Below are 25023 nucleotides of genomic sequence, written 5' to 3' on the forward strand. Positions count from 1 at the left end.
TTGTCATGTGATTTTCAGACCAATGAGCTTCTGGAAGTGGCCTTGATGCTCCAGACTGGGCTTACGTCAGCGGGGTCAAGTTGTTAAGCGCACGAGGCTTAAGATGGAGCAATGGCGCCATCTAGCCAACATCTTTGTGTAACGACACACTAAGTCAAGGGAACAAAGGGCATTGAACCAGGCGTTCTAATGCGGGACTGAAGCGGCTGTGGTAGACCCTTCCTGAAGAGAAACGTAAAGAAGGCTACTAGCCCCCCACCCCCAAAAAGCGTGAGCCTACGTTGTTAAAGAAGACTGTAAAGTGATGGCCGATATAAATGTTTACAACTTGGAGAACTCTGTTAGATCGTATCCAGGAATCCAGCTGACCTGACGAAGGCTCATTAGATGCATGGGCATAGAATAAGTGTGAGGTATGTTCGAATTATATAATATTAACATGCCTACACACTAAGTTAAGTTTTATAGTTTTTTTTTGTTAATTTGTTGTTGTAAAGGACTTTTATGTTAAATGATTTAATACATTCGATGTTAATCGAATAAAGAGGCCCATGCGAGTTTCTTGTTGAATGCGTTGTTGTGAATACTGCAACGGTAGTCTAAACTTAGCCTACAATATGTCCATGTGCTACTCTCGTTGTTTATTCTATAAATTGTTTCCAGCCACAACACAGTTGACGAGATCAGAGGTTTTTTAAAAGTTCCCAAGGTGAGAGAATACCAATTGTTTTGATAGACTTTTAATTGAATTGTGTTCTTAACATGAAGTAAACCTGTAAGCGCGTAGGCTACATTGCTTTTGTGTTCTGCTTTACTTTTAGCCCACATCTACTCACCAATTCACAAGCTAATCATTAATTTAGTACAGACGTCCATCAGCAATCTGTAACCTGATTATTAGAGTTTTAATTATTGTGTGTGCTGTGTCGCGGCCTTCCAGCCTTTAATATCAGTCAAATTATGCAAACATTATTTAACTCGAAGAAAACCACAGTCAGAATTAATCAAATGATAGCCCGATAGGCTAACTCAGTAATTTTTTTTTATGCTACATAATTTGATAAAAAGAGACCTGACAGTTATCGGATCAGTTCGTTTTATTTTGACTTTCGTGCGCTGAGGTCTTCACATTTCGCATACATTTCACACGGGCTAAACTACAGCTACTGTATTATTATTCTCATAGAAAGAGGAAATGGCGTCGACCGATAATATCTCAACCGTGCTATAGGCTATTTGCTTTTCTGTCAAATCTATGATACTCAGTGGTGATGTGTTTGAACGTCAAGGGCAGTCCAATGATGGAAGTCAAATGTCTGAAATTTGTAGAAGTTGTTTATAGGGTTTTTTTTTTTACCGGGGCTTTCTAATCCATTTTACGAATAGAAATCATGTTAGCACAATTATGTGGTATCCAATTATACCAGGTTTCTACGTTGTTGAATGAAATGAGGTTCCGGTCGTGTGAATATTATTGCACATTAGAAAAATAGCTATGTAGCCTACATATGTGTCCACCCGCCTTTCAACTCCTTAAAGTCCATATGTCTACGTCTTATCCATGTACGCTTTTTCACTGCTTGAAAACGAAGACTTTACCAAAATTTAAATGAAGTATTTGTATATTTCTTCTGGGTATAGCAGTAATGGAGGATTTGTTTTGAAGGCCTTGTCCGTGGCTTTATCTTTCAAGAGCGCAGACTGAAAGGTCACTGCCAATGACCCTCCGAGGTTTTTATTGCATCGATGTGATTGGTCCCTTCCTCTGTCTGTCAAATGCTTGTAGGCTTCTTTTCCCCCTGTGCCAATGTGGGGGGGAAACAGTAGGCTATGTCTATTTAGAGATTAAGGCTTGTCCGTAACATTTCTTTTAACCAGTGGCCACTTTTTAAAATCATTGGACTAACTTACAATGTATTTTATATTCTAATTTGTCTTTTTCACAGTGACAAGTCTTCCAAAGGAGCACTGACGATGGGGCAGATTATCCATGTTTACATCGGTAAAATATCGCGGCTCTTCCATCATTTATTGTTTTAATGAGTTGTGAAAGTAACTTGTGTTTTGTCAAAATACTGTCCTGTGCATCTGTCATTTTTCTGTCATGTTCGTGGAAATGTTTATAATAAATTGTGTATTTGTGATTATAATGTTAAGATGACCAAAAACAACAATCAATTCAAAATCGGGCTTGTCTGAACACTCCAGTATCGCAATACTTGTGGCATTTTTTTGGCATATTACCTGAGGAATCTTTTCGAGGAAGTTTCGAGGACCGGTTATCATCTGCATCAGTGTGTGTGTGTGTGTGTGTGTGTGTGTGTGTGTCCGCAGCAGTTTTGTTATGGTCAATTTGAGCAGACAGTTTTCCATTAAATTTAAATTATTGCAACCATAACGTGTTCATGTGAAACAACAAATGTTTTTTCATCAATTCAATCAAAGAAATAAAGCTTTCTATTAAACTATGTTGTGGTATGCGTATTTAAACGTTTAAGCTACTATTGATGTGTAACGGTCAAAGTTTTGATTAATATGAACAATCTTGGTGTGTAAAAATCTAACACCATATGTATGTTTTAAAAATTATTTGACACTAGGTAAATATTATTCATCTTTCATTCTGGAGCTGTAATCTGTATTTAATGCAGCAGGTGATCACCCGGTATGTTAAAATTAATTTGATCTGTATATGAAGTGGTTACTTTTTAACACCTCAAAGAAAAAAAGAAAAACAGCAACAACAGCAGAATCCTAAAACATTATGAGACTAGATAAGGACACGTAATGCACAATAATTTGTGCACAAAAGCAGACATGAGGTTTCGTTTTTTTCTGCGAACTGACCGAGGGCCTTGATCTTATAGAAGACCCGGCTGATTCCAACACAACGCCAAATTACCACATTACTCAGGTACGTATACTACATTTGTTTTGCTCAGAACTAGGGCGGGCTGGACCTGCAAATGCATTGCAACCACCATGAAATATCTCTCCAATTTAAAGTAACGAGGTTCAGCTCTTTTCCCTTCACTAAACAGCCGTCCACCCACGGCGCTATACGAAATTTATAGCTGCTGCATGTAACGTCTTAAAGACAATTATAAATCAGAGAGTGGTAATCGAGAAGCACATCAGCATTATATTAAATTTTAATATCACGAAAGACCACCGAAATGACTAGCGTATAGAACACCACCCAGGAGGTTATTTACAACTTTTCATCACTTACATGAGAGAGGAAGTCACTACAGGACCCCTACAGTAATGCACACTTGCAACTGAAATCTCACAAAGAAATATAAATGCAACGAAGTGATCTACAGGGCTATTGGCACTCCTGCAGAGCATTATTTAACTAATACTACAATTTTAGGGAGAAGACTAATCAAAAACGAGGTGTCAAAATATTGTAGTTTCTGTTATCCATTTTAAAAGTTTTCTCATAAATAGAGAGAAGTAAAAAGATGTCTTATGTTTAGTAATTATTCCATTTCAGATTTCCACTTGCATCACTGTCACAAATACAGTTACAAAAATATGAAGCATCCTCAATCATCAGCATCGTTTATATTTTAAAAACACATGTGTTTTTATTCATAATTGCTTTTCCAGTGCTACAATCGGAGACAAATCGGAATATCATATAGCTTAATCATCTAAGTTGTCTTCCAGGCCAGTCTGATGTTAATGTTTCTAAAGGGCCCCGCCATTTTCTTTCCCGTGTGCCAAGAGCGCAACCGGATGATTCTTGCTTGGCTCCAGTGTTCCGTTTAGATCACTCCACCAAGAGTCTCGGAAACATTGCCAAAGCGAATGAAGAAGTCAACATCTTCCACAGCCATTTGAACGTTACATGTTGCCTCGATCATGTTTACCGATCAAATTTACATTTTGTATTTGTAAAGATTTTTCACAAGAGTACGACCACGCTATTTTCCGTCCGTGAAAACGAGCCACATCTCGCTTGTTTTCCTGCACAGAATTTCAGCGAGACACAACCCCAAAACGTAATTTGTTTGAAATGCATAATTTCAGATAGGCAGTGTGCAATGGCGACGATACAGTGACAGTGGAATTGGATAGATTAACACGTCACAGAGCCAGGGCCAAGGTTGGTGGGTGTGGCAACCGCATGGAGTCTTCCCTAGCCTTGATCCCTGGCTAAGATTGTCCTTCCCCCTCTACAACCGCAAACCTATATCTCCGTCTGTTATTTTGAACAAACCAAAGAGTGATTATCTCTCACCCTCCCTCTCCCCTCTCCTCTCTCTCTCTCTCTCTCTCTCTCTCTCTCTATCTCTCTCTCTCTCACACACACACACACAAAACAACAAAAGACAGAAAGACTAAGGAAGTAGAAGCAATTCCAACACACGAAAGTTATTAGTATACTGGGTTGTGTTCATTTCCAGGTTTCCTACCTCTGTATCGCTCCTGGTGGATATGTCAAACTCACACTCGAAATTAAACAAGATAATATGCAAAATAAGAACCAATCACACACACACACGCACGCACGCACGCACACACACACACACACACACACACACACACACACACACACACACACACACACACACACACACACACGCGCGCGCACACACACACACACACACGCACACACACACACAAACACAAACACAAACAAACACACACACACAGGCCAGCTTAATTTCACCAAAATCTGAATGTACGAACTTTGAAGAAACACCCAAAGCGTTGAACCTAAATGTGAACCTAAAACTGCTCATGCGTGAAAATATTACATTTTACAAGGACAATAAAGCGTATTTACTGGGCCCGCATAAGCTGGCAGAGTTACCTGCTGTAGCTTAATTGTAAGGGTCAAAGTTGGTTCTCTCTACACATTCCTTTTTCAGTTTTGTCCTCCTCCACACATTTCCTGGCAAAGGGGGCTCATTCATTCCACTTTATTGCAATGGGTTAAAGGTGAAGGCCTTGACATTATTGAAGTTCAAAGACAACTTTTTTTAATTATATTTTTTAACTTAATACACACGTGTGGAACTCACACACGTGCAAACCCTATAGCATACACACATGCCTGGGTGAATGCACACTAAAGCTCTGGGGGCTGTGGCATAATTACTCATGGGCATATTGCAGGCGTAAAAATGTGTACACCTACAGACACAAACACACACTTGCACTTCAGTGTCGGAGCAGACAGGCTAGCAAACACAAGTACACACATGCGCGCCCGCGAGGTTCACACATGTACACACACGGTATCCACATCAAATATAGCTGACCGACGTCACAAAGTAAAATCATTAAACTGGACATAATTCAAATGAAGCTTGCATGTAAGTGTACGGTTCCAGGGGCATAGTGGAGAGAGAACCAGGGAATCTCACTTATTTTGTGTTTAGAAGGATTTTTAAACGTTTTGCTTCTCCCCGAACAGCCAGTCTTACTTGTTTGCTATTTACTGCGGAAGTCAACGCCATTCCCTTCGAACAGACGGTGCAATTAAGGGAAAAAAATAGCCATTTAGTGCCTCTGCCTTTATGGCGGTGTCTAGACTGCAAGAGTGGCGATTCCATTTAGTGAGCACTAAAGGACGTTGTCATTTCCCTCTGTCTTTCCCCCGCCGTGATTTTTGACTGCAATTTCAATGTCGTCGCCCTGTGTCTCATCTCTCTGTGTGCAGGCCTTCAAAAGGTGCAAGGCCTACCCACCATCGAGCTTACGCAAGCTCACATTATTTCTGATATGAACAAGCCTTCAGTTTCCCGCCTCCCTCCTCAAAGCTTCATGAGCACAATCATGTATTTTCCATAGGCTACAGCACGAATACAAAGAATAAACCATGAAAAACTACAAGTGATTTTAATGTTATTTTGAGCATTGATTTAAAACACTTCCATGAGGCCCGTCTGTGTGTGTGTGTGTGTGTGTGTGTGTGTGTGTGTGTGTGTGTGTGTGTGTATGTGTGTGTGTGCGTGTGTGTGTGCGTGTTACACATGCACCTATTCAGCATGGGGTAAAAAAAAAACCTCACCATACATTACAATATTTCGGTTTATTCCTCAATATTTCTGACAGATATAGTACACAAGCCTAATGTAATCTTTCTCTCGGACCGCATAACAAGAAAACATCAAGCTCAAAGCAAATAATTTAGAAACGAAATTTAAAGCTCTTGTGTTTGCCTCGGCAATATAAAGAAAATAGCAGCAGCGAGAAAGAAAAAGGAAATTCGAAATAAATTTATATTTACAGTCACGAATGTACTTTGCATAGTCTCTGTACAAAGAAAACATTATTACAGATTGTACATGTCACAGTTCTCGATGGCTAAAATGTAAAAAATTTGCATTTTTGTGGAAAGATTCAAGTCCGAAATCCGAATCGAGTATCTGCGATTATGTTACATATATACAATGACCACGTACAAATAAAAATTAACGGTTGTCCAATATTCTACAACCTTAAAGACAGTTTCGTAGCATATAGATATCTAACATATTATGTGTGTAATGCACAATAAAACAAAGATTTTAGAGGAGTGGGGATTTACACATGAGTAGGCTAGACAATAACGAAACATAAAGTTCTATTTTACAGCAAACGGCAAATCATTTAAAATGCACCTACAATGCAATCACGAACAACTATTCTGTTTTGCTACTGACAAATAAATGCACTCGATTGCTGTTGCTACGAACAACACCATTGTAAATGGTGACTTAAACTGATTCTCGGGCTGTTCATGATGTGAAAAGGCCTAATCATGTCCCTCAGTAACAATACATGTAACGAACATTGACAAACAGCGAAATGTTCTTTTATAACAAGGGATTTCCAGAGAAGTACTGCAAACGATCTCTGCTTAGTTTCTTTTCTTTCATTCTCCGATTCTGGAACCAGATTTTGACTTGTCTATCTGTGAGATTTAACATCCTGGATAGCTGAAGCCGTTTCTCCTTGTTGATATAAACGTTAAAGAAAAACTCTCGCTCCAGTTCTCGTATTTGAAACTTTGAGTATGGGCATCTTTTCTTCCTTGTGCGTGGGGTACCTTGAAACAAAGGAACAAGGATGTAAATTAACATATTTAGTCTTCATACACATCAAGACAAATACTAGACCAGCACAAATAACACATTTCAGAATACGTGAAGTTTGCACTCATAACATTGCCGTCCATCTACTTTTCTAATACCAATACCTTGTTGGACTACACCCAGGTGTCTGCTGACGAAAAGCTAAAAATCATTGTTGGAAGAAGGCAAAGATGTCTGAATGGCTAAGAGTATGAATGGTAATATGCAGTGATTACAGGCAATGATAACAATTCTAAAAGTGTAGTGGTCTAATGCAGGTATGCAGGCTAACAATTCCATTACTAAACTGATTTTGAATGGCTTCAGTCAACTCCAGTTTGTGTCAGATCGATCAATCGTCACCTTTAAAATTTGATGTGACTAAACCAGTGGAAATTGAAAATGGAAATGTAAAGGAGTTAGAGAATCAGTAGCCTACATTCATTCAAAAATATTTTCAGAAGATCTTCTCCATATGGACCTTGGATATCTTTTTTTTTTGCATTCTTACCAAACCTAAACCTTTTACATCGGCTACATTCTAGAATATTTTGGTTGCAATTTAGCAGATGCATAGGCTACTCATGTGAATGGTTAAAACTCTGACTGACTGAACACAAAGAATAGTCATTACTTGCAACATCTCGTGTTGATTTTAGACGCAAGAACAGCATAAACATTAGCCTCTACGTGGAAATGCCTCGGCTTAATTGGCGGCTATGTCTTTGGATAGGGAACCAGTTCACAGATAGAAACCAGGGGCTCTAACGTAGTATAGGATTCAGTGCAACACTGAGAGGTGTATAGGCTATTCGGGAGGCTATATAGGTTTTTTTGCTAGCTATAGCACGGCACCTCACAGACATCGCAAGTCTTTTGACTATAAGGAATTTGCTAGTTTACATGCAAGCTGCTAAAAGAACATTCACAGGACGCCAAAAGCACTGTTCTGCCCAATTGGTTTTTACTCATGACAGCCCAACGAGAAAATCCCTTAAAACGCCCAATGCAAGTTCATGATCAAAGTTAGCATTTGTCACAATAGCGCGCTCTTAAAATTTCACAGACTCTAGGATAGCAGCGTCTGTGCATAACATCCCCTTTTTTCAAAGTGCTTTCCCATCGTAAAAATTCTTCTCATTGGAAGAAAGAGCTTTGTAGGTTATAATAAAATCCTTTGAATGCTTATAAAACTTCACATAAAATCTGACCGACAAAACACCGGGCTAGTCCCTTAACCTTTTCCCATTTACAGCTTCGGTACCTACTCGAGTGGCTGTTCTTGCTGGCGTTGCCGTCCTTAGTAGCTGAAGAGGTACATGAGCTCGAATTTGTATGTTCCTCTCCATCGTTAGGGTCCTTTTTCTGCTCATGTGAACCTGAAACAGCGCTGGGCTGCTGGGGCGCCGAGTCCAGTTTACTCGGTTCAGCCTTTTGTAAACAACTGTCAGACTGATTGTCCGCTCCACTATATGCCGTCTCGAAAAAACGGTCAAAGCCTTGCGGAAGAACGCTGTTTTTCCCCACTCCAGAGTAGAACCCGGAGGCAGGGTGGTTGGCGTTAGGGTGGTGTTGGTGGTGGCTATACACACTCTCGTTTTTCATGAGCATTTCTGTCATGGTGGATGACGGAAGACAGTCTCTGTGCACCAAATCCTCTCCTGAATAGCACGATGCATAGTTGCTTCTGTGGTGCCATTTGCTGGAAGGGTCCAGACCATAAGAAACCTCACGTACCGGTTGTACTTGAGACAGATTCGTGGAATAAGGGTAGGTGATTTGCCGCGAAGGGGCCTGTGGAAGGAACGAAGAGACGGCAGAAAATTCGGGGACATAGTATGTGCAGCTTGGGAGGTAGATGTTGGAGGCGCAGCCCGTTCTGTCCCCAAAGTCGGATGTCCGGTCTTTGCGCGTCTGGGAGCAGAAGTTGCCCAGATTCACCGAGTTAAACATCTTTCCCTCGTACTCGGTACTATAGATAGATGTTTTGGATTCGAGCTGCAGAAGGAGAAAATTTGGGAAGGCGAGATGACGCGCAATCCGTCTAAGTCGCCCCGAGACACGTGATCGAAAGTAGATATTGTCATATATCAATTTGGAACACTTGGATGCGTAGGAGTGGTTCTCTTAGGTAAGATCTAGGAGGTTCAAACGATTAATTTTCAAAACACTGCGGGAGCACTACGAAAATGAGTAACAGATTTCGAATTGTTGTTTCAATCCTTTTTATGGGGAAGCTGTTTTTAAGTACAGGAATGTGTTAGTGTGTGTAGGCTAAGTTGCAGTGATTATATGAATTAACAGGTAAGACTTTTTATTTTCACTCCTGTGAAAAGACGAAGCAATAGTATAATGCGTGTTAGAAGAGTTGGAGATTTAAACAGGAATATGGTGATGTTATTGACATTAATGCAGGAAACACAGTAGCTACTGCTATTTCCTATTCCCTATACTATGGCAATGGACTTGAAATAGCTGACGTATCCTTGGAGTAGTGACATGTAGATCAGAGTTTTTTGAGGTTAATGTCAAGAAAGTTCCTTTAAGGCTACAGTAAAAAAAAAAATACTACATTTATGTAACGTTTTTAAAGGATTGCACTTGGACAACTGTCAAAAATAGAGCTCCACCCCATATTGATCAAGTTGAGACAAAGTGAATGATACTGAAGAAGCTTACACAGATAAATACATGTATATATTCACAAGTTGCACCAATTACGCCACAATGGGTAAGGGCCTACAATATTGGCCTAAAGCATTATAGGAAGTTCCACAGATTGACTGGATGAGCAATGAAATAGTTGGTGGTAAATGTATTATTATAAAGGAAGTGATTTTGCTATGCTAAGGGGTGTCATAGTACTGTTGACGTACTGTTGACATAACTTTTTACATGACTCCTGTGTATCTTTCACAGAGATTAGTAGGGCCTAGAAAAAGCACAGGGAGATGTAGAACTTGAATTTGACCACTATCATCCTCATAAAATCCTCGTTTTGCCTCAAAACTTTTGTTTTTAACTTTCCCCCTGAGTTTAACCTCTGTTTTATACAAATTGCTGAAACAGATTCTCAAAATAAAGTTATCGCGCGACATGATTGACTTGTGCCTTATTTTGTAATCAAGAATGTCTTCATTCCTTTCGCTTGTTATCTTTGTTGTTACAAAACAGCAGTTTAAGGCTCTTTTAAAGCTCAAAGTCTGAACGGATATTGCATATGGAATATCATGGGCCATATAGATAATCTTTTCCTCATATTCACACTGGCCTTTAACTGATAGGCTCGCAATTCTAACCGGAGAATAACTGCACTGAAACTTGCCACTGCCCGTTGATAGAAGCACGCTTTGAAAACAAAATGCTCTTTTGTCTGACTGTGATTATGGCATTATTTTTTTTTAAATGAGCACACCTTCCACGCTTACTCTGTCCGATACAGGCCGTGGAATGGACACTTGCACGATATTAGGCTACGCTTTAGGCATACTATAATGTTTCGACATCTTTAATTCCACTATATTGGTCTGTTATTGTGGCACATTTTCAACTAATATTTAAAAAGCCCCAACTAATACCAGCCATTTCTAATGAAACTGGTTATATGTAATGTGGTTCTGTCATTAGGGAATGTGTGAGGGCGAATCAACAAATCAAGCCACCATTTTCTTATCTTGTACGAATTGGATTTAGTTATCAGAAAACACGGGTTTGTCGATGTATTTCTTGGAGTGTTTGTGAAGTTTTTTTTGTGAGCATGCGCACGGATTAAGGCTACAGCAGAAAAACCTGTATGATTTCAACTCAACTGTCAGGTTGAAATTATTGACTAGACTTCTGTGTTTTAAAGGGGGTTTGTGGCAATGACATTACTTTGTTTAGAGCTCTTTTTAGATAAAAGGTCGACGTGCAAAATGCCTACAACCAAGTACAAAGAAAACAGACAGCTGTCCAGACACAGCACTTGAATTTGACCACTAAAATCCTCCCTGCGTCCACCATAAAAGCGCGAATGGCCGGAGAAAAACTAAACCCTTTGTTGTACAAACAACAAAGACAAAAAAGAGAGGGAACTGAGAGAAAAGTAATTCAATAAAGAAATAAGCACACCTGCAAATAGACTCGATATGGACAGAAATAAAGATAGAGTTACATAGAGAATAGAGATACATATACACGTATACAATGACAAAAACAGAAACACACTAAGCAAATTGTATATTTCATTGAGAAATGATAGGTATAAATTGAACAATCTGTAAACTCCATGTTCATTAATACGCAAATAAATAACAGGATATTAAGCAAATGCCCAGGCTACTCGCATTTGCAATCCTGAACGTGGACTACCCTAGCACAAGTGCTAAGGTATGTGGATATCGACTCGTTTATTTGTGTCTATTTGCGCATATGAAGTTCTTACAGTATGTATTTCTACTGGTAGCACGATAAACCGAAATGTAACATGACATTAAATGATTTTGGTGATATCCATGAAAGACAACAGTCAGAGAAATTGAACTGACACTTTCTTTCATCTGTATTTTCTTAAAAATTCTCAGTAAGTGTAGGTATTTCTTCTGATTTAAATACAGTTTTGCATTTTCTCTTTGATTACCTTTGAATAAATAAATGTACAAAGGTAGACTGTTGCTTCAAATAGACTGTTGCTCATCGGACCATGGAAAGAGCAGAAATGGAATACAGACTCCATGCAACCCCTAATGGCTTATTTTCTAACAGGGTTTTGTACATTTTGGGAAGGGGTTAATGTCAAAGTGACAGCGATCTACTCGCAGTAGGACCCTGAGGCTGAACCGTGGCGCGTCTTTTCTCTAAATTAGCGATTTCTCTTGCAAACGGCTGATCTAATGCATTACGAACATAATTTGGTTACTTCGAGTATTTTGTACTGTGAGGAGCTAAATTTAGGGGCTCCAAACATGATAGGGCCAAAAATCACTGAGGTTTTTGGAGTCCTGAGAGCCACAGAAGGAAGAGGTGTTGTAAATATTTGCCATTCTCTGCTTACAAGCACTACTGTTGGGGGAGAAGGACCTTTACGACACTGTCTGCGGAATCTAAGCAATGTATTGCAGCCTAGGTCCATAATTACAACCTTAAATCTGTTGTTCACTGTTGTTTAGAAGAATACAGTTTGCTTTAATACCACCGCCTTTCAATACGCGAAGTAAACGCGTCAAGTAAAAGGTCGCTCGATCAGACCTCATGGTGACCAATCGATTGGCGTTCTTTTTGATAGGTCATGCACACAAGCTATCTGTAAAACGTTGACAATCCCGAGATGAACATGCCGCTTTCGTAATTGTACGGGAATCTTACAATCCTTTCCAAAACTTATCCAGAAGAAGTAAAACCATGCGCCACTGTCGATCTATTTAGTGGCGTCCCGTTTCAAATCGGTCAGAAACCACGGCTAAATATGGGGAGCGTGCGTAATAACATTACTGTCCCCTCATGGCCTAGATAAATTTAATTGGATGTAAGTAGGGCTGTTAAACTCGCTTGTATGAGCTGTGAACAGTCTCGAGGAACAACAAAAATGGCCCTAGTTTTTACTGAGGTCTCAGAGAGTGCACCTATCCGTGGAGTGTTGGCAAGGGGACCGGCACCATATGAAATCCCATTAATTTTGTGGGGCTACACAAGTCTCATGTGCACATTATCTAGTCACAATACATTCTGATCAAGGACATTATTCAGTTTTAAAAGGATGGTCACAAGGAATCGTTAAGCACTTGTCCATATAGCTGCCAAGAGGAAATAGAAGCACTGGCAACCCCATATGCACTTACTGTTGAGTTTCTTGCCATGAAGAATGCTTTTGGAAAATAAGAAATGCACGTGGATGGAGACTAATACAAGTGTCCAGGACGCACATAAAGACATTACTATGGTGCACCGCAACCACCACTGGTACTCCTACGCTTGGTCGCTTGGTCTTTCTAGTTTTCTGGCGCTCCGATTGGTCAATTAACTATTTTATCATAATATGTTAGTTATTCTACATTATCATGATGTAAATAATTAGCGCATGGAACTCAATGAGTGGCTAACCAATCACTGTCTAATTCTAATCAACATGATTGTGGTGTAAATGTCGAGGGAAAAACTACAAGTTGTGATTTTAACATAACATCGTCTATTCGGCTGTTTTTCGGCCTATGTGGGCCCCATTCTCTAGAATGCTTGCTCAAAAGTAGCCTATTCAATTCTTTTTGGCCTTTCTAGCTGTAAAGTTGTATGCATAACATCGATTTTATCCAAAATAAACACTGTACAACTCTTTTGGTTTTCCTAATTCCATTTAGTTCCTCTTAATTTCTGTTTGTCGAATATATCGGCAAATATTTTACACTGACCATCAGTTGAAAACAATCTTATAAAGAAATGCGAGTGCACAATAATATGTTGTTAATTGTTGCAGTCCCTATAGTGTCACTAATGTTATGTATCTATACATAATAATTGGAGTATAGTCTCAGAAGAAACACGGTGTGACTTTACATTGTAGAAAACTGATGGTCAGACCATTACATAAAAGACGAACGCTCGTTGGTCGTTTATTTAGAATAATCTTAGCCGTCTAAAGAGGCTATATATGCGTTGGCTGTTAAATGCTTCAGATTGAGAAGACTGTAAAAATCACGAATGAATATGACAAGTGAATGTTTAAAAAAATGAAAGTGCACACATTTGGTGGTTTTTACATTAGGCTATCCTTGATATTATTTTTCACTTTCTATAACCAAATAAACAGTAGGCTATATTTCTATAAGCTCCCCTCAAAAATGAAACAATCATCCACAGTGCCTTCATATATTGGGGTACAATTGCCTCGATATCGTCATGGACAACTTGGGAGCTGTTTAAATCGCCGTAAGCACCCACTTTCTCAGCACTGAAGTTCAGTATCTGATGCAGCCTTTGGCCTTTATTATACTTCAGAATACGACATTCACATGGAGAAATACACAGTGATTTTTTTTTTTTTCGTGGCTGTCAAGCTAAATTTATCAAGGGGAGATACGGCCAACTGAACCAGTACAGTGTCTCTCCTGTACAATCTTCGTTTCTCTTGCTGCTTTCGATAATATTTGTGTTCCTAGCAGAGGAGAGCTCCTACCCCTAAGGAGCTATGTGGTTTTCAAGTGTCTATCCATTCACTGTCCGCTCATTGCATGGAAAAATCAGATGCTTAGAGCGTGGATGTAGACTATCCACATGTGAAACAGAGCAGTACTTGGGGTCGGCCTTTCATTCGACAGAAATACGCAGTATATCAGTTTGTTTCAACAAGGCCTGCATGGCTCTTGCGCGCAAACACTGCGCCACACCTTGTTGAGTGACAAAATAATTCGTCTCGATAGTCTATAGCATAACAGCATACCTACCAAAATACACGATGGGTATGGAATGAATGTAATTGTATGGGTTAAAGCACCCATATTGGAAACATTTTTAAATTAATTTCAATCTTTCGTTTAATCTTCATTTTGTTTTTAAAGGTGTGAGATTCAATTGACAGCTGCTTGCTAAAAAACGAAAGTTAACAAAACTTCCCAGGAAGATTTCCGCTGCTCTTAGAAGACCTGCGTGGGTTCGTGCATAACCTAAATGTGACTTCATTCTTGGCTCCACTCAAATGAACGCCAAATATATCAAATAAATAAATAAACAGTCGACATTTTGCGCTAACTTCAACTTAATTATGTCGTTGAACAGGGCTGTGGATAGATGGGTTCAATATGTCCAGAAACTCGTATGCGCTCCATCAACTGAATACTGCGTGGAATATAAACTTTGCTTATTTTAATGATCACATCAAAGAGCACTGACATACCAGTCTGATGAATTACGTATCTGTTAAATTTAATGAAATACTTCAGCCTTTTCGAGATGTTGTCGAGATGCTTTGTTTTCCTATTTTTCTTGCATGCCTAAAGTTTACCTTATGTTCACATTTGCGCACAGGACGCTGGGAATCCATATAAGGTGCACACTAACTTGACCTTCAATTTGTATGCTGTTCCCGCCTACACAGACAGAGCTCTGGGCACTGGGTGGGGCCAAGTGTTGTAAGGAAGCACTGGTAACATCTTTAGACTGCTATTTAAACCCTTACATTTCAGCAGTTGTTCATGTTTTTCATTTTGTTGTTCATACTTTTACATATAACCTTCTATTTTCACGGCATCAACCCCCGCCAACAATAACACACACAGACACACACACACACAGACACACACACACACACACACACACACACAGACACACACACACACACACACACACACACACACACACACACACACACACACACACACACACACACACACACACACACACACACAAATGCTCTTAGCCAATAAGTGAATTCATGAGTTCAGTTCAGTACACTATTCACACAGGGGCTATTGTCATTGCATTTTCAGATCAACAGTACACGCAGGCCATGTGCATATTTTTATGAAAAGCCGCGATGAGCTATCCACAGTTCCTTCAATTGACGAATGCCACCATTCGGATTGTAGTCAAACACCATAGTTGCTTGATCCAAAACAATACCATGAGTATTTTCATTAACTATAATTTTACCTTAAATAGTGTCCAGTAAAAATTGTCTCACTCTTTCAGTACCTGAAGCAGCACAGAACCCTTTATTTACTTTGCTCTCCAATGCGTAAAGATATTTCTGTTTGACATTGCTGATGCTTCTGGTGTCTCTATTGCTTCCTATTTGTGTGGATATGTACTACCAATGGATTTACCTCAGCTAATAAACAGACATGGTATGAGAAGATGTTTAATTTAAGTATTAAAGAGGTGACTTTAAACACACACGATTTTTTCCTGACAGACTTTACCCATTCATTTTTAGCTCAAGGAGTGCAATTAAGTGTTTCTCCGAGACTTGTCTCATGTTTTAATTTATTACAGTGTATAGGCTACAATAGGCTTGTATATTCTAATATTAACATTGTCTCAGACGCTGGCGCATTTTCTTTTTTGAAAACCGCCGAAAAGTAACTCGCCCAGAATTACAAACAGAAGCGAACTCATACTGTCGTGCGCTTCAGAAATGCGCGTAAAGATTACGTTTTCATATGCAACTTTTTGACTGAGCATGAGCAAACACGTTCTTTCCTTCTTTGTTAAACTTCTTTGACCAAATCAGTAACCAAGGGGTGGTGTGGGGCCTGTTAGACCACATGACACACAAGTTCTGTGTGAAGGCCATGGTGTAGCTCAATGACCTCTGCTCTGCGCAAGACACCATAAACAGACGTGGCTAGTCTCAAAGTCAAAAGCGATGCAGTGCTTTCAAAGGGATTGCCATACCTGTGTCGATCTTAGACTATGTATTCGAAATGCTTAATAACTTAAAGATCAAAATGTATATATTCAGTGAAAAGGGGTAGAATATTCTGGAGACTTCGTATGAACCAACTTAAAACAAAGTCATGTCAAAGATATTTAGGGTCGGAAACCGCACTGTTGAACGCCAGAGCGTCTAAAGGACGTTTTAATATTTGCTGGAACACTTTCATTCGGAAAGTCTAGGGCAAGACTAGTGACACTCAACATAGGTTAATTTTTTTCACTGAACTAACATTTCCCCAAAACATCAATTTAGGCCATTTTACATTGTTCAGGTCAGAATATAAGCTTATACCTCATACGCCTAGCAATCCACAGGCACCTAATAATATATTTTTTCCAGTTGAATCAATCCCTACTGACGCCGGTAAGCATATTTTTATTCGGGCTTTTCTGCCCGTTCTGTAAAGGAATATCCATGTCTGCATATCTGCAAATACATTTTGCATTAAATATGGCAGAGGGGCTTACAGGTCCTATTGGTATTTGTCGTAGGACAACAAAACTATAGATTTCTCTCAAATTGGCGAACCGTGCGCATTTGGAAATGCGATGTAAATTACATGAATCTAAAACCTGATTCTGAACAACTACGAATGGAAAATCGTATATATTCACTGTTTCACTGAAAACACAAGGCTATGTATCATTTATAATGTACAAAGCAATACTGTCCAGTGCAACAACTGTGAACGTTAAATTATACAGACGTGTAACTAAATGTCTTCGCAAAGAAAATTCACCAATTAAACAATATGACACGAGTTAGAATGGAGTTGGGAAAGGATATCGCCCACGGCTGTGATTCGGAGGTCAACATCATTTTAACAAATATCGTCCCATATGTATTATCGAGCTTTAAGAAACTTAAACAATCAAAAATACACGAGTTTCAGGTAGGGGAAACGAATAAAATAGTCAATTCCCAATTATATTATTATATAGTCCATAAGACTCGTAGACATTGCGCGTTTCAAGATGGTAGGTTAGGTAAAGCCTTCCATGTTAATCACCACAAACCACTAGATAGTATGTTCATAGACTTTACTTTTAATAAACAATACACAGGGATACATTCGTGTACTCTTGACATTTTATACAAGACAAGGAGATAGATTGGAATGCAATACTGATGCAACACACAAAGGGGAGATAAACAAATAGGCCCAAGTGAATGTACGATATAACAAACACGTCCAAGTTATTCTGAGTAAGAACACAGTCTGTATGAGCAGTATGAGAATCACACTTTACCCAAACACATACACGAAGAGAAGGTTCTATACTGAACTTTCGAGACATGCCATTCACGAGCGAAAGAATGGAAACAGAAAGCAGCATCAACCCATTACAATGAGACTATATATACCAATAATACAAATAATAAATATTATGTGACTATTCAACTGTAGACTTCCAACTCGTTTTCCTTGCACTTTACATGATAAAATCGAAACACCAAGTGAGGTAAAGTGTCTTCAAAAAACTCCAGTCCAGAGTTCTCAAAAAGGGAGACAATAGCCTATTTATTAAACTCATCTATGCTAGTTCATACTGAGCATGCACAACATATCTTTCGCCGGAAGTTCTTTCTTAATGGTATAATACATTTATATATAACAATTAGCTCCCCCTTTTGGCAGGAAAGTACGGAACTGTTGTACAATTATTTGTACGTTTTTCATTTAAAATTAAATATCATGAATAATGTTAAAACGCTTTGTTAAAACGCTTTTTACATTGCGGGTTGCCTTATGTGATTCCAGGCTTCAACCATAAAGGAGGAAAACGTGCAGTAATGACGTAGGCCTACGCTTTGCGCCTGCAAAGGCACAGGAGAGTTGTTGGGATTTCAAGTTCGACTACTGTCAATTACCAAAGCCCCATATCAACGGGGCCTTTGGAATACCAGCAGAGAGTCGGGTACACACTGCATTATCCATTACTGCATCGCCCTTGATCATCAGCACTCACAAGTCATGTGGAAGAAAGAATGTCATGAAACAGAACAAAAATATTTGTCGGGCAATTGTAATAAATAATTGATGTGTCTGTCCATAAAATGCTGGTGTGAAAATGGGCACTGAGTTTAGCTTTCCCAGATATGCAACTTTGGACCGACTTTGTGTCCGTGACAGTGAACGTGCCGGCACACGTGGTGGAAACTACAAAAAGAGAGATACGAATTTAGATAGGTTTGGTTCTGTCACTGGGGATATGCTACTGAACTGTTGGGCTTGATCCTTCTCAAAACTAGCACATGCTTAGAATAAGTGAAAAGTTCGGCGCAGATGAGAGCATGAAGGCGAATGAGGCACTGCAGTAGAGATGCGTTGGTCTGGAACCCTTCAGCTGGTGTGTTCTCTCTAATTTTCATATTACCTTAATTTCCCCTGTTACACTTCCCCTGACATCTTAAATAGTTGAATTTGCTTAGAGGCATGAAGTGGCCTAAACACTAAATGGTATTTCTGATGACAATTCAAGAAGCCTCCCAATTATAAATAGTTATCATCTCATATAGCTATTACCAGTCGTTATATTAATACTTTAAAGCAATGCTTCTGTATTACACTTATATTCTCAACGTAACTTAATCTTATAGATGCAACCGTGGCTTAGTCATATGCCCAGAAATACACTGGAAAATGTCCTCCTCTTCAACAGCCAAACACTAAATACTGACACCACTTAAATACACATACACCACACTGTCAATTGGGTTATCACTCTCACTTGTTTAACCCTGCTCGTTGTCTGCATTTCTTGCTATATGATATCTGGTATTTACACTTACTGATCGTTGACTGTGGGAAGCAAATGTGCATTTTCTTGCGAAAACCAGCTGCAGCAGTACACCTTATCAAGGGAATGGGGCTACTGCAGAATTATGTGGGAATACTACTTCATGTAATTCCTCTAAAAGAAAGACATAGCCTGTTCCCGCATCATGAGTCTTTTCTTCTTCATTCTCCTATTCTGGAACCAGATTTTAACCTGTTGGTCGCTGAGATTAAGCCGGTCGGACAGCTCTCTCCGTCGCTGCCTGGTTATGAACTCATTGAGCATGAACTCGCCCTCCAGTTCTGCCAGCTGTAGCTTGGAGTATGGTTTTCTTTTCTTGCGGGTGCGAGTATGCATCGGGTACCATGGGGCACCTGGATAGAGGGGAGGGATGGCATAGCAGAATGTCGGTCAGTTATGAACACAAAACCCATAATTGCCTCAAAGGCCAGCACAGCTATGAGCACAACCCTTTCCAGTCGCCATTCAGGTTAACGTGTCATGCGATATCAGAATTTCAAGCAACCATTCACATGCACATGAATACCAATGACATCTTACAAAAACACCAGGTTTACATAAAACAATTTCCTAGTTTGAAGGAAGAGACCAATTTACAGTAGTCTGTGTCACTGAAGTTTTACTATTGTAGTTAAAGCAACATTAACGCGATAATGACTTACTTGCAAATACCCCTACTTAGGCTATTTGCCACTTAGGCATATTAAAATGACTTCTTAGTGCACAACAGCATATATTAATTCCTTTTACGAGTCATTAAAACAAAAGCCTCTCTTTTGGATGCAGTCAGTCACAGGAGAGCTCTCTTTGAATAACAATGCTAAATTATGTGCGTAATGTAAAAGTAAACCCAATGAAACAGAAAAACAGCATTATCGCAATAGTGAGTAGTTTAAGGTTAGACGTGTCCACACTAAAGCACTGCCATCAGAGCCGTCGTGTTTTATGGTGTAGTGTTTACTGGTTGTATAAATGACTGAGCGCTAAGCCTGGGAAATCTGTAGCATTTTTAGGGCAACCCCTAGCGGTGTTGGACCATCACGCAAGCCCCCTGCAGGCAAATACTGGACCCATGACTCCTGTGACAACTAATACGCAAACAGTCTCTTGGTCAAGTTCAAGTTTTTTAAATTGAGAATTATGCTAATTAGCACAACATATCAAGGTAAAGAGGCTGCTACTCCAGCCTGACCGATTATGTGGCACCCACCTCCGCCAGAGGCAATGTTTGTGTGATTTCCCGGCGATACCATGGTCTGGGGGTCGCTGGTGGAGGTCTTGCCTCCCTCGTTGAGCAGCGACGAGCTGGAATCGGACTCCATAGATTGACAAGACGGCGGATCCTGACTGATCTGCTCAGTCCCATAATCATACTTTGAATAGGTACCCCCGTTGGTCATCCCATTGTGCAGCCCATGATCAGACGCTATAGAATTGTCTCTTGCTCTCTCCTCCCGTTTAAGACTGTTGCCATCAGAGCAGCTCTCTCTGTTTGCATTGCTGTTGCTATAATAACACTTGCCTTCCTCGGGTCGGATTATTTCACACGAACGGTTAAAGGAAGGGTTAATGGAGACAGGGCTGTTGAAGTAGGATTGAGGATATCCATTGCACGGCTCCGAAGGGTTCCACGGCAAGGAGCAAACATTGTCCCTTCTTTGGTACGAGAGAGATGGTAGCCCCGCCAGTTGTCCTCCAGAGGCTCTAAAATTAGGAAAGTAAAATGTATCTCCAGTGTGGATGTTTACCAAAGGTCCCACAAACCCGGGATTAAGGAGATTATGCTCGCCCATTTCCGCGGGCCCGACCAACAGCTTCTAGTTTATTGCAATCTGACATTTAACATAGTTGAACCTGGAGGTGCACCTGATTGGTCATTCTATGGTCACGTGTCTTCACTAACCCTCACCACAGAAGGTACCACCCACTTGGTCCATTTCTGACAAAACAAAACATCAACTTCTGTATTACGATTTTACGCGCTTTTTAAAAATACTATAAAATATCTTATTAGAAATGTAAAATCTTGTTTTTCTTTTCTCAAAGCATGCAGGTGCCAAGCTTTCCCTCTTTTTATATTACAGAATCTCTTAAAACATAAGGGTGTCCCATGCCTCGTTTGGTACCTTTACTAGCTGGCAAAAACGTTTTAAAATACTTTCTCTTATGAATATTTATTTTCTTTGAATGGGAGAGTACACATGACATCTTGTTTTCAAACAAATTACGATTGAATTCAGTGTCATATAAAGTTGTGATGCCCCCTCTTTACAGGCTTGTTTTAGGCAGGGACTGATGCTCATTGCTGCACTGCACTCATATTTACAGTAACGGGGTCAGTAGGTTGGAAACATTGGCTCTGTAAAATAAGATGCTATTCTATAAGGTTACTTTAAGAGCTTTGCCTATATTTCAGCTATTCTCTCACACCTGAACAATTTAAACAGATAGCACCTATAAACACTGGCAGCCAAACTCTGGTAAGATTGTTGTACATCTCACAATTCTTTTATATGAACTTTACAAGCTAGGGGAGGCCCGTTAAATGATTTAGTCGGTCCAAGCACTCCACGAGTCAGGGTGAAGCGATGTGATTACAACTATGAAGATTATTTGAAGATAATATTATTTATAAAAATGAAAGTGGGAATTGTCACTAGCTGTGGACGTCCATTACCACTCTTCCAAAAAGAGATTGTCTATTGCGATAACGACGCTGTGGCAAAGGGGGTGTTATTATGCCGGTGATGGTGGTAAAAAAAAATCACATTTTTAAAAGACCGTCAAAGATATAGTGTTAAAAAAATCTGATGCACCATTTAGCTATACTTGAAATTTCATAAAATACTTGGTATGGGTTTCAAAAAACGCCAAGTCGCTGTTTCCCTGCATAGTGAATGCTCTCACGTTATGTATTTCACTCCTTTTAAACCCTTGGTATTTACCATGATCAAGTTTCCCTGTCTCTTGTTTTATGTCTGTTCCCTTAAACTGAATCCTAATCCACTTTCTTTACATAAAGACTTACTTTATTTCATGTATGGTCTAACACTGAACACGTAGTTCATCTCCCTGAAACATAAATTACCTTACTTTAATATAGGCCTCAATAAACAAACGAAAAGTTATTGAATTAAGCTTAACGTTTTGGTGAAACCCCAACCGAAAACTGCTTATGTTTTTTATTTCATGGAATATGTTATATAGGCTACTGTATTGACACTCATGCAACAGAGATCAAATCATACGGCATTCTGTGATATTGCGCGCACGACGCAATCATTTGGCTGGAGGACCGGGAAAGACTACTGCTTCTTTGCACATGTCGTTCGCTGAGATCTTCTAATGTAATCTGTAGAAATGCATATTTTATCGTCTATGGCTTGCATACAGGCCTTGTGGTATCATACAATGGTGAAAAACACGGCCGAGTGGTCTACTGCAATTTATTTAAAAAGTCCTATCTGCTATTAGTTGACTGTCGATCATTCCAAGATACAAGTTATGAGATGAGAGGCTCTCCTTGTGGACATGCCGGAATAAGTTAACAACCTCTGATGTTAGATATGATGGAGTGTTAAAAGTATGCGGCTAACTTATCAAGGCTCAGGCTTTAGACACGTGGCGTACACATTTAAATATATTTTTTTTAAACCAGGCATTGTGCAAATCAGAATTCAATGGCTGGATTTGACCAAAGTTGGAAGTTATAGGATAGACAGCATTGAAATAGCCCCGTCCCTCTTCGCTCCACGGCATCCCCAACAACCTGATATCATCTACCAAACATTAAAAACACAACCTTAATCTATTCTCTTATATTCTCATAACTTCACTACCTCAGCAATATTATAGTTTCACCCAATTTCAAACCGTTTGATCCCTTGATTTTCTTTTAGTATGGAGCTAAAAAATAGTTTTCAGTTCAAGGTCAGTGTCGAGTGCACTGTCTGCTCATTTTTGAGGTGGCTACCCTAGAAGCCCTCGCCCAATCGGGGTAGGGCAATAGCGCATAAAAGGGTTATTTACTGTCTTGGCTTTGTCACAGCCTTTCACTGTCTTTCTCTTGCCGAGGTGGCACGAAAATGCACAACGTCGATAAACGCGACTCAAAACCTTGGATTTGGGTGCTCATTCCTTTAATCACTGATACGAATTTTGAAATGCAACTCAAAAATGGAACACTGACCTTGCGTTAGAAAGAATATATTAAATGAATGGGAAGTTCCGATAATTTTGAGCAAACCATTTCTAATTCTGAAATTAATATGAACGTGAGACCCCACTGTTTTTTATTTTACTTTAGCAAAAGACCAATGTCTTTCGAGACTATCAAGACTATCATTGCACGCTGTTTAAATGCAGTGCAAATGTTTTCATTCAATTTGTGGAGACCAGGTACAGTACTTTTTTGTACTTTTTGTGTCCTGAATATTAAATCTCTATATTAACTTCAGGACGTGTGACTTTCTTATCTCATTTTCATCTAAATGCAGTTCGTGCCTTGGCGACAGTTGTAACGCGCGAGGACAGTTGTAACAGTTGCCGAGCACAAGAAGGGCTAAAGTCAAATTAACAGTCATGCACCATTCAAAACAAAATAGTGGTGGATAAGGGTCGTTTTGTAGTGTTTTCATAACAGCGTTTGTTTTCAAAATACCAGTCTAAAGTCGCTTAGGCCTACAATGGGCATCACATTTACGCAAAAGTAACAAGCCTATTTCACTTGATAGCTAAGATTGTTGGTTGAAACCGATTGTTATATGAGTTGCAATTGTCCCCAGTCGACCTCTCCTGCTATTTGAAAAGATTATTGGAATATAACACGTTGTATGCAGTTACTACTTGCAGTTACTACTAGCATCTAGTTGGGGAATCATTGATCACAACCACCTGTTACTAGTGTTCCTGTTAAAACACACCAATTGCGCATTGGAAATCTTCCACAAAACAAATTTACAAATTTACAAGTTCCATGTTTGCCCAACAAACCGCCATCTGTCAGAACATTTTGACAGAGATTGAGACGATCACCACACATGTTGTCTGTGAATAACATCGCATTAAGTTGGACACGAGATGAGAAATTAGGCAAGTTACAACTGTCCCCATGTTACAACTGTGTACCTGGTCGTTACGTCGCTGGCCATTATCAAGCAATTTGCGGGTATCTCTGTCCGTCTATTCATAATCCACCTTCCAGCAGAGCCTCTCTTTTTCAGAATGATTTGAGACAGTATTACCTCTGATCCGACAAGGAATATTAAGGCGTAAATAACTATATAAGCCTACTGTGTTATTATTTGCAGATATATATATAAATATATTGTAAATATAACAAATGCAAATACATGTATCATATACATAAATGAAATATGTGTTGAATAAAACTAAAATATCACTGGTAGCCTACTACATTAAATTACGTGATCTTACATCAATTTCTTTCATAATGTTATAACTAACGCATTGTTAATATCACAGCAGAAAAGACGGAGAAAAAAATAGATTCCCTGCACGCCTGCCCTCGCGAGACGGCCCCTGTATAGTGTATGGACGTTGGGAGTTTCACTTCCTGATATTTTCACCATGCTACCAGCAGAGGTTATCAGCCCCCTTGCTAAGGACATGCTGGCCAGTGGAAGCCTAGGTGGAAGCTTCTGGTTTTAAAACATATTTTCAGAGGTTGTGTCACACATATGTTTTCTTTGTATAGACATCTATCACCTAATAACAGATCAGC

At 39.5% G+C, this 25023-nt stretch overlaps 2 protein-coding genes and 1 long non-coding RNA gene across 3 annotated transcripts; 1 reads left to right on the forward strand and 2 right to left on the reverse strand.

Annotated features, from left to right (window-relative positions):
* Positions 1-228: 228 nt before the first annotated feature.
* Positions 229-2388, forward strand: LOC308383237. Its single transcript, XR_013969074.1, has 3 exons — positions 229-413; positions 664-709; positions 1947-2388. It is a non-coding gene; the product is annotated as an uncharacterized lncRNA (long non-coding RNA).
* Positions 2389-5985: 3597 nt separating this feature from the next.
* hoxc11a (homeobox C11a) lies at positions 5986-9160 on the reverse strand (the record flags this gene model as incomplete). The annotated part of the gene is given in 3 exon segments (XM_080831817.1): positions 5986-7048; positions 8342-9055; positions 9058-9160. Coding segments are annotated over 3 exon segments (1050 nt in total). The 3' UTR covers positions 5986-6815.
* Positions 9161-17684: 8524 nt separating this feature from the next.
* On the reverse strand, positions 17685-21119 carry hoxc12a (homeobox C12a; the record flags this gene model as incomplete). The annotated part of the gene is given in 3 exon segments (XM_080831838.1): positions 17685-19633; positions 20491-21092; positions 21094-21119. Coding segments are annotated over 3 exon segments (867 nt in total). The 3' UTR covers positions 17685-19394.
* Positions 21120-25023: the final 3904 nt, after the last annotated feature.

The sequence above is a fragment of the Sprattus sprattus genome, assembly GCF_963457725.1.
Source record: "Sprattus sprattus genome assembly, chromosome: 2".
NCBI lineage: Eukaryota > Metazoa > Chordata > Actinopteri > Clupeiformes > Clupeidae > Sprattus > Sprattus sprattus.